At 40.4% G+C, this 11,232-nt stretch overlaps 1 protein-coding gene across 1 annotated transcript; it reads left to right on the forward strand.

The window, feature by feature from the left end:
- The first annotated feature begins 924 nt into the window (after positions 1–924).
- LOC109902182 (galanin receptor type 1) lies at positions 925–10,757 on the forward strand. The gene is made up of 3 exons (XM_020498322.2): positions 925–2,174; positions 2,419–2,484; positions 8,093–10,757. The coding sequence occupies exons 1-3, from the start codon at positions 1,440–1,442 to the stop codon at positions 8,408–8,410; spliced, it is 1,119 nt and encodes a 372-aa protein (XP_020353911.1). The 5' UTR covers positions 925–1,439; the 3' UTR covers positions 8,411–10,757.
- The last annotated feature ends 475 nt before the right edge of the window (positions 10,758–11,232 follow it).

Genomic DNA, 11,232 nt, shown 5'->3' on the forward strand with positions numbered 1-11,232 from the left:
ATTTTACTGTAAATGCCTCCATCTCATGAAGTATCCTGTCCCCAAATACATGCTGTAGGCCTACTGCCAGAACAAGAGCCCGGCACAATCATTTACCATTATCAGGGAGGAGCTAATGCTTGTCATATAAAAAATATATATAATAATTTGGGATGAAATAATGTTTGTCAAGCCTGGACCACTATCCTTCATTGGCTAACCACATATCCAAACCCTTGTTTCATAAACCAACAGGCCCATTTCACAGACATGATGAATGCCAACTACACTGAGTGTACACAACATTTTCAAGAGATAATGCTGGACAATTAATCAAATGGCCTGCCGGACTATTTGCATAGAACTGCATTGTTGGTTAAGGGCCTGTAAGTATAAGCATTTCACCATAAAGTCTTCAGGGCAGGTGACAAATACAATTTGATTTGACATTAGGAATATCTCCTCTTTCCATGACGTAGACTGAGCAGGTGAATCCAGTTGAAAGCTATGATCCCTTATTTATGTGTTAAATCCACATCAACCAGTGTAGATGAAGGGGAGGAGGCAGGTTTTAAAGACGAATTGAGACATGGATTGTGTATGTGTGCTATTCAGAGGGTGAATGGGAAAGACAAAATATTGAAGTGCCTTTAACAGGGTTTGGTAGTAAGTGCCAGGCGCACCCGTTTGAGTGTGTCACGTACTACACGCTCAACATTTTCCCGTGTGTATCAATTATGGTCCACCACCCAAAGGACATGCAGCCAATTGTGGGAATCTTTGGAGTCAATATCGGCCAGCATCCCCGTGGAATGCTTTCGACACCTTGAAGAGTCCAAGCCCCGAAAAATGTAGGATGTTCTGAGGCCAAAAGGGGCTGCAACTCAATATTAGGACGGTGTTCCGAATATTTCGTACATATTTCGTACACTCAATTTCAATCACCCCAGATGTTAGCCTACACGAGAATGATGTCATTCGATATCTTATACATCGCATTGTGCATAATTATGACCGCGAGAACGTGGACGGGTCAAGTTTAATTTTGGAGTGCTTTTTAGTACATCTTGGGCGGTGGTACTGAAAGCTGACGTGAGACGCGCAGCCCAGCCCCTTCTATAATATGGAGTGGGAAATAGGGCGAGGAGGGATTTGAGCGGAGCCATCCAGCGACTGAGGACGCACCAGGTTCAGACAGCAACTGCATTACGCACCAAGAATATATAGAACAGTACACTCTGGGCAGCTAACTTCAGACATATTGACAAAATGTATCGTAAAAAGTATCTTCACTTACATTGTATCGAAAAACAATGAGGAACATTGTAACGAATTGAGATACAATATTGTGTGATGGCTGTATTCAAGAGACTCAAGAGACTTTGAAACAAATTATGCTTTTGTTATCTGAATAGGCAAAAACGTCTGACAAGCTACTGTCAAACGACCCATGAAGACATATGAAGGCATTTATGCGCCCTACAGTTAAATTTGAAAATAGTCCAGCACTAGAAAAAGTGATGAACTCGTCTGCTTCGGACAACCTAACCGAATTTGCATCATGGTATCTCAACAGAACGGATGTCGAGGAGGAAAATCAGAAACTTCTGTTCGGGATTGGCATGGACAACTTCATTACGCTTTTAGTTTTCGGACTCATCTTTACGCTTGGAGTGTTGGGAAACTCCATGGTCATCACGGTACTGGCACGTAGTAAACCCGGAAAACCACGGAGCACCACCAACATATTCATCCTCAACCTTAGCATCGCCGACCTGTCCTATCTGCTTTTCTGCATCCCTTTTCAGTCAACTATTTACATGATGCCGACATGGGTTCTAGGTGCCTTCATCTGCAAGTTTATTCATTATTTCTTCACCGTTTCCATGCTGGTCAGTATTTTCACCTTGTCCGCAATGTCGGTGGACCGCTACATTGCCATTGTTCACTCCAGAAAGTCGTCCTACATCCGCGTGTCAAAGCACGCTTTGATCGGAGTGGTGGTCATTTGGATACTATCTTTGGCCATGGCGGCGCCAGTCGCGGTCATACACAACATATACCAGAGAGACGAGAATCACACTTATTGCTGGGAAGTGTGGCCGGATCAAAACCAAAAGAAAGTCTATGTTGTGTGCACGTTTGTTTTTGGTTATGTATTGCCCCTGCTGCTGATTTCGTTCTGTTACGCAAAGGTACGCAGGCAATCCTGATTTATTTATTATTGTATTGATAGATAATTCCCTTTACATTTGCCAATTTGTCAACATATGTCAACATATGTCAGTTTGTGTAATCTAAGGTGGGGACAACTAAGACATAAATTAGATAGCCTTTGAAAATAAATGATTTCAATACAATGTTAATACATATTTGTTATAGCACAGGCTTTAATTCATCGTTTGATAGGTCATCACACAATTCTTTATGCATTTTCAGGTTTTAAATCACCTGCACAAAAAACTCAAAAACATGTCCAGAAAGTCAGAGGCATCGAAAAAGAAGGTATGTAAAACCATTCATGACATTTTCATATTGACTGTTGATGGTGATCATGGCGGACAGTCCCACAAATGCAGTATGTTGGAGTATTACAGTCTCCCACACCAGTTGTCCAGCAGCAATAGTAGGGGAACAGGACCAACATTAGTTACAGTCTAGGATTTAGAGCTACAGTCTGGGATTTAAAGCTACAGTCTGGGATTTAGAGCTACAGTCTGGGATTTAAAGCTACAGTCTGGGATTTAGGAAGCTGTGCAATCGTCATTTCAATTCTTAGTATTTACTTAATGACTCTTGAAGAATATAACTTATACATGTCTCATGAGCTTAGCACTATGACCCACTATGGCTTTATCATAAACCAAAATAGAAGGTTGTACTACTTGTTTATGTCAAGAATGTAAAGATACATGGTTTAGCGTCAAAATATGGTTAAAACTATATCAAGGAGTTTGACCATCTTGGCATGTCAGTCCTTGAATTTAAAGAGCTGTCTATGAATTTGAAAGGAGTTATGCCTCATCACTCAGCTCAGCCATATGCCAAACAAGAGGCGGGGAACCTGTTTGGTTGTTTTTTGACATTTTTACTTTAATGCTTTTTATAGACATGTTGTCAAGAGCTTTAGGCAAGTGTTAAAACATTCAATATAATTTAAGATTTATAAGGCTTCCATCCTTCTAGCCTAAAAACACTATTTGGATAAGATGTTTTCAAAGATATATTCATGTAAAAAAATATATATTGGTTGTTGTTTCTCGCCACCTAGCAATTTTATGAAGTTGGCTTTAGCAGGCACAGATAGCTTCCCAATCTCCCAACCTCATATCTGGCTACCAAGAAGCCATTCCATGCTATCAATCAAGTTAGAGTAACTAGCTTGTCTAACTATCTTAGCTGACATGTCTTCTGGCAAGGTTGGTAGACTTCAGAAAAGCAAGCAATAACTACATGTACTGAACAAAACTCACATTCCTTTCAATCTTTTACCCAGATTTTGAGCAGAGATGCAGAGAAGCATATTTAGTTTTCTTTAAAAGAAGAACCACAGACAGCTCAAGAGGTATGTTTAGATATGCAGACAAATATAAATATTGTTGACATAGAATGAATTATAATGATTATGACTCTGGATTGTAGGAAAAGGCTGTTTCCGGTGTTTGAAAAATGCCAAAATCTCCAACTTCCAAACTAGCGGCTTAGCCCCCGCTCGGACCACCCCCTAGCCTCCCTCACATACTGGCGCACCTGCATAGAGCTTCAACGTATACTATTGAACAACCAACATCCCATTGGCAGTTTTCTAGGCAAAAATAATAGTCTAGTGAAGAAAAATAACCAATTGTAAATTGAATATAAGGCACTTGGTATCGGCAGTACATTCCATCTACCATGTCCCTGAAGCACCTGTCAATTACCACACTTGAGTGAAGCAGCAGAGTGGGAAAGTGCAATTAAACTGGACTTTCAGCCATTACTCTTAATGGCCATTTGCCTGTCTAAACCAACCCGCTGCTGCTGCTCGCCTGGCTCTTTAGTGTTGGCCGTTAACAATATGCCCAGACACTGGTCCACATGGCTTACGCATAACTAAACAATAAAAGATTCATGTTGGTCTGAACTATGCGTTCACAAAAATGTATTCTCATTTGGTCACATATAGACAGTTCAAATGTCATTCAATGAGTATAAACTCTGACTAATGAAATACTATTTGTCTGTAGGAATATCTTCACTATAATCCAACCTTTTTTATGCCGGATAAAAAAATGTCACGATAGGCCTGATGGAAACAGTTCATTTGTCGGTAAACTTTCCAAATGTCGACAAAGCTAAATACGCTAGACAAGGTGGGATCTTTATGTCACTCGGAGTCACTCGATTACACGCTGTGAGGTCCTCCCACTACGACTCAGGCCATCCTTCAGTTTATTAGGCTACAAATGAAATAAATGACGAGGAACTTCACAGGGAGGGAAAGTGAAAGGGGATGGGCTTGATGCTCCTTTCCAATTAATATCGAGGGTCTTAGTCTGGTGACATGATGATCGATGCTTGGCTGCAATTTGACAAATAAAACTTATCGCGCTATTTTGTCCATAATAATCTCATAACGTAGGCTATATAGCCATTGGGGCGGCAGGTAGCCTAGTGGTTAGAGTGTTGGACTAGTAACCGAAAGGTCACAAGACCATATCCCCGAGCTGACAATATAAACACATGTCATTCTCCCCCTGAACAAGGCAGTTAGCCCACTGTTCCTAGGCTGTCATTGAAAATAAGAATTTGTTCTTAACTGACTTGCCTATTTAAAAAAAAATGGTATCTGAGAGCTGTTGGCTAGAACGCACTTGCCAATACCAGATGGGGCACATGCACTATATAATGTAACAAAACCATCAGTAGAGTTGAAAATGTGATGGAAACCCATTTAACTTATATATTTTTTATCCGGTACATGGGAATTTAATAACAAAAGTGATTTTTATGTGGACTATGTCATCGCGCACATCCACAATAAGTCAATTGGATGGAAACACATCTCTGGTGGGAACATGCACATATTGTTTTTATGCAGATTTTTTGAATATTCTCATGAAAATATGTTGCCAATTGGATGGAAACCTAGCTGAAAAGATATTGCTGCCTGATTCAAATCGATGCGCATGTTTGAGCCGTCAATCATCTCACCCAACCAGCCTAACTTATTTACACTTAAAGCTTTCACTGTGAATACAATTAAATGTGTCAAATGAGTAAAGAAAACAGAGGCTGTGTCCATAGGCAGATCAAGACACAAGGTGTTCAATTAAAGGTATAATCAATTGTGTGTGTGTGCTTGTGTGTCTACAAAACATTAAGAACACCTTCATAATATTGAATCCACCTGCCACTTTTGCCCTCACAACAGCCTCAATTTGTCTGGGCATGGACTCTACAAGGTGTCGAATGCGTTCCACAGGGATGCTGGCCCATGTTGACTCCAATGCTTCCCACTGTTGTGTCAAGATGGCTGGATGTCATTTGGGTGGTGGTCCATTCTTGATACACACAGGAAACTGTTGAGTGTGAAAAACCCAGTAGCGATGCAGTTCTTGACACAAACCGGTGAACCTGGTACCTACCACCATACCCTGTTCAAAAGTAATTAAATCATTTGTCTTGCTTATTCACCCTCTGAATGGAACACACACACACAATCCATGTCTCAACTGTCTCAAGGCTTCAAATCCTTCTTTAATCTGGTTCCTCCCCTTCATCTACACTGATTGAAGTGGATTTAACACATAAATAAGGGATCATAGCTTTCAACTGGATTCACCTGGTCAGTCTATGTCATGGAAAAAGCTGATGTTCATAATGTTTTGTACACTCAATGTATGTATGTATGTATGTATGCATGTGTGCGCTCGCATATGTGTGTGCATGTGTGAGGAGTAGGAGGATGCTGGCCTCGACCTCCAGCCATCAGTTCAGTAACTCCTCCAATGCTGTGAAACAACGTATCAGGAGAAACAATGCTACTATTGCCACTATTATAAAACGTCTCCACTTATCAGCCCTAGTTACACACAGGAGGAGGACATGGTGTTTATAGACTGTCGTGTGTGGCATCCCAGCACAACAAAAAATGACAGATTTTCAACATCTTGTGCTCATAGGGAAGCTCCTGTAATCCTCTTTGTCCTTTCACTTTGACAAGTGTATTGAGCAAATGTTTTAGTTTCAATCCACTCCTCAAAAATAATCTTGACCATGTGTTTGGATTATTATAAAAGGGAATCGTAACATGGGAGATCAATGGAGGCCAGATAAACATGGATTTCTTGTATCATGCACTTGGTTATAAATGGGATGCGTCATATGAATTCCAGTACTTTCTGACACTTCATAATATACATACTTAAATAAATGATATGTCAACAGACGGTTGTTAGCGATTGCAGTCATCTTTAGGCTGTTCAGGCAAAAAAAAGGTGTTCCCTGGACTAGGCAATGGGTTTGTTTTTGATTGACATGCCACTATGTTTTAATGAATTCCCAGTGTAGGAGGTGTGAGGCACAGTTAATTAGCAGATTTAACAGTTTTACTCTGTTATTTAATTCAATTAGGCGTTTAATTTAACAGCACACAGGAATTGTTATGGATGCCAATGCTGGACTTGTTCTTCCAATAGCCTCTAAATGGAGACCTAAATAAAGCCCTTCAATGTGAGGATGGCAGAGGGGAAGTCACAATGTCCTACCTCCACTGTTTCACTTCATTGATTTTGTCTTTTGGGGGATTTTGAGCCCCTCTGACTGTGTGTGTGTGTGTGGGCGTGTGTGTTTGGGTATGTGTGTGTGTGTTGGTTGTGTATGTGTGCTGTACTATACAAACAGATTCCGATTCCTCTTCCATACCATATACAGTAGCTTAAGACAGTGATTTATATATGATTTATATATTTACATTTCCATATATGAGCCCAAGAACAATTTATAGATTCACAAGTTGTCACCATCAAATTAGCTGTGTTCGTTCTCCAAGAGAAACGAACACATAGACTCAAACACCTAGACTTAACTAATGATGGTAAAATAAATAACAGAACAAGGTTATTTCCGTTTTAATTTTGGGATTTGACTGTTGAACAAATAATTGAACACTACACATACCAATTTGACAGCTCTGAATGATTGGGAGTTCAGGGTACAGTCAGTTCTGCTGGTCTTCAAGGGAGACCTGGGAACAGGTTAAATGGAGATTTTTTTATGCGGCTGTGCCTTTTGCAACAATGTGGTTGATGTTGATTTTGGGCTGGTTGTAGTGCTGAATGGTAGGTATTTGAGCTGGACTTATGTACATTTTCATGATGCCATCAAGCTTACTGAAAACCTCACTTCATTCAATTCATTACTTAGCTACATCTATCCCTCTGTGTCTGATCTCGTCTGATTTCGTCTGTTTTTTTTATAGTGAGCGTTCCTATCGGTCTTTGACCATCTATCTTTCTCCCCGCCTCACTCCTCTCTCTGTGTCCTTCATCTCCCTTTCTCCTTCCCTCCCTCCTTTTTTCTGAGCATCGCCTCCCAGTTTCCTGGAGAAGATCCATGTGCTTCCCTGTTAGCGGGGCTCAGGAACTGCTGTGGCAGGCAGACACTCAAATAGCAGCGGAAAGCAAGCAGACCCATTTGTAAACATCTCCAGCCCTGCCCCAATGCCTACTCTGTATGTTCCCGCTCTTTAATGTATCTCCCATGTTGCGTGCTAATTATTGACCACGGCGGTAAATCAATCTGCAAGCCAGGAATGCAGGGGAAAGCCAGAGCAGGCCAGCAAGCATGACATTGGCATTTCATCCGACAGATGCCACCTTTAGCTCTGCTAGTTTTGGCAAAAGACATGAGAACATCCCAGATTCTACTGAAAGACAATCTCATAAAGGGACAAGGTTATACACGTCACATGCTTAGTGGACGCACGTAGTTATAACAACTAGACAATGTATTGACATTGGTAGATGCGTTCAGAAGTCCATTTTTTTTATTAATGAAAGGTAAATTCAATTCTTCATACTTGAAGATCTTTTACCCTGTGCCCCCCCTCTCCTCTCTCTCTCTCCACTAGACTGCCCAGACGGTTCTTGTAGTGGTGGTGGTGTTCTGCCTGTCATGGCTCCCCCACCATGTGGTCCACCTGTGGGTGGAGTTTGGCAACTTCCCCTTGACCCAGTGGTCCTTCTTGTTCCGGGTGGCAGCCCACTGCCTAGCCTATAGCAACTCCTCCGTCAACCCTGTCATCTATGCCTTCCTCTCGGAGAACTTCAGGAAGGCCTACAAGCAGGTGTTCAGGTGTCAGGTTACCAACTCCCCTCTCAATGAACTCAAGGAGTTCCGCAGCAAGGTGGACAACACACCGCCCTCCACCAACTGCACCAACGTCTGATTGGAGGTCACCGAGTGCCAGCTCAACTACGGCCATGATGATTGGCTGTTTTCAAGGGTCCTCCTGAGACATAATGCTATGTGGTTCCATGTTTCGATTCGGAAACGGTATGAAGACAATATGAAGAAAACTGGATTCCATCGTCAAAATGATGCCACGCCAGACGATGTGCCATACTGGACGTGTGTAGTGAGCGTCTCTTTCTCTCTCTTTATCTTGCTTCCTCTCTCTCGTTCTCTCTGTCATTATCACAGGAAGATTGCAGAGTCTGACTCTCGGGAAAGGAGAGAATGTGGACTTTGATATTTCACTGGCCAATCTTATTATACATCAAAACTGTGAATGTTTGGTCAATTGCCTTCTTACATGTGCATGTGCATATTGTTGGTCCTTTGTGATGCTGTATTGCTGCTCTCTTCAGTAGCAATTGAAATGAGTGTCTGTAATATAGCTTCACTCTACACATTAAAGCCTGATGTTACTGCTGTATATGTTACATGGTAGCCTATCATGGAGTAGTTTTGAATTGTCAAAACATATTAGCTATTGCTCTATTAGATGTTGCCCAGAATATAAAAAATGTATACAGTGTAATTATGTCTTTAAAGTTGAATACTGTTTGAAGAGAAAACATTTTGTTGTTTGAATGTAATGGTCAATTCTCTTGTTGTGAGTTGCCAACGTGTATACAAGGGAAATGTTGTCTGTATAACCTAAACCTGTCTTGCCATCTGTAATAGACTTTGCAATGAAAATAAAAAACACGAGTTGGGATTTTTAATAACGCTATTGTATAAACTATTTTAAAAAATATTCAAATGTGTACTCAATATAAGCCTACTTTATCTTATTAATTGAATCGGTGTATGATAATTGAATCGGTGTATGATAATTGAATCGGTGTATGGTAATTGAATCGGTGTATGGTAATTGAATCGGTGTATGGTAATTGAATCGGTGTATGATATGCAAAGTCCATGTTTTATGGCGTATTGTTTTGTCATGACATTGGCTTGTACATTAGAGCTTGTACAGGTGCTGTATGTGGTTCAAAGGCATTGTGTGGGATCTCGTTACCCTTTGACTTCCATTTCTGCCCATCATTAGAGAGTAAACTAAAGAAAAATCTTCAAAGATCAGAGTGCCAAGATTTTGTTTGTCTGTGGTAACCACTTACAATCAGAAGTAGGCAGAAAAAAAACACACACAATTATTCTCACAAAAGCATATCCTGCCCCTTTTCACAGCTAACACCACATCCATGTTTGGTAGTTCAGTATATGTGAGAGAGATTTGAAAAAAAAGTTACTTCTTCTCATTTTATGTGTCGAAAGCTAGCTAGTACTCTTTAAATATTTTGTTTGGTTAACATAAGCCAATCAGGGATTGCCTACTCTAGATAGAGAACAATAATGAACACAGTAAAAAACTAAAAACATGGAAGAGACAGCACTTTGGTTATTTCTATCCATGGTATAGGAGAAAAGTCTCTCATACGGATTTGTATATATTTGAGTACTGCCATGGGAAACTCTCTTCGTGGTCATTGTACGGTGCGTGGCTATCTCCATAGGGAGGCGCAGTTGCACACTCTTACTTAAGCGTAAACGAATGTCAGTAATGAACATCTAGAATGGGTAAGGTTTAGGCATGCTATGAAGTGGTTAGGGTAAGTGGTAGGCAGGGTAAGGCTAAGTTTAGGTATGCTACTGTAGCAAGTGGCTACGGTAAGTGTTAGGGTAAGGTTGGAAAACAAGGACATGCATGGAGTGGAAACTGCTGGTACTCGCAGATTACAAATCCTGCAATTTACATTCGCCCACAATCCCCAACCAAGCAACGTGACTCTTGTCACGTTCCCACTCACCACCACATAAGGGCGTTACAATTACACTCAGCTGCACGTAGAATCGTTGGAACTACTAATGATTTGGAACTACTAATTATTTATTTCACTTTGTATTTACGGATTAATGCAACCCAGAGACTATCAAGTGATAATCATGTTAAATTATTCATTTTTTATCCCTCATTACTCGTTATCGGTGTGTTTTAATGAAGACTCTCTTGATGAATTAAGACTCTTGAATGATTCTTTCGTTTCTGCTCCAGAACACTGTGAATCAAATATTTGCTTTCTGGAATAGAATACACGTTCTACACATATCTATCTGTATTTGAATTTCTAAAATGTTTGGGAAAATGTAAAACGCTTCTTTTTTGTTTTTGTTTTTGTGCCATATTATGCTGACAAAAATCTACACTTTAATATTATGCCAATGCAGTGCTTATACATGTTGATATCACATTAAACTGTTGTGACAAGCAATATGTTTCCTCATGAAAAGACTCACTGATTTCATTTGTTGTATTTCATTCTACTATGCACATACAATATACAGTATCGTGATGAAGGTAGATTGATTTGACCATCTGTAGTTCACTTCCATTCCCTCAATCAAGTCTTCCTTTCCATCGCGGTAACAGGTAACAACCAGCTGGCCCATGAGAGAAGAACACATTTCCTGAAAGTGGCATTTGGCTAATGTGCTGAATTGGACTGTTTAGCCCAGGCAATGGACCACTGGCATCGCTCAGAATAGATTGGTTTACAATGCATGAATACAAAATGTGCTTATCTTCTTGCACTAGAAAGCAACCAATCATCAGCCACATCATCCAGCGCCACCCACTTCTGCAGGAATAAATGTCTCACATCAGAATGCGTGAAAAATGCTGTAGTACTTAAAAATAGCTTTTCTTTTTTTTTAAGAGCCAAGTCTTAGTAAACACACTTGGAGCACAAAACATACATAATACAT

Source organism: Oncorhynchus kisutch, linkage group LG2 (assembly GCF_002021735.2).
Source record: "Oncorhynchus kisutch isolate 150728-3 linkage group LG2, Okis_V2, whole genome shotgun sequence".
Classification (NCBI taxonomy): Eukaryota; Metazoa; Chordata; class Actinopteri; order Salmoniformes; family Salmonidae; genus Oncorhynchus; species Oncorhynchus kisutch.

What these genes read in the sequence shown, in the direction of transcription:
- LOC109902182 (XM_020498322.2), top strand. Translation starts at nt 1,440, where the DNA reads ATGAAGGCATTTATGCGCCCTACAGTTAAATTTGAAAATAGTCCAGCA. An exon ending in TTTCGTTCTGTTACGCAAAG is followed by an intron (nt 2,175 to 2,418) that starts GTACGCAGGCAA and finishes ATGCATTTTCAG; the next exon opens with GTTTTAAATCACCTGCACAA. An exon ending in CAGAGGCATCGAAAAAGAAG is followed by an intron (nt 2,485 to 8,092) that starts GTATGTAAAACC and finishes TCTCTCCACTAG; the next exon opens with ACTGCCCAGACGGTTCTTGT.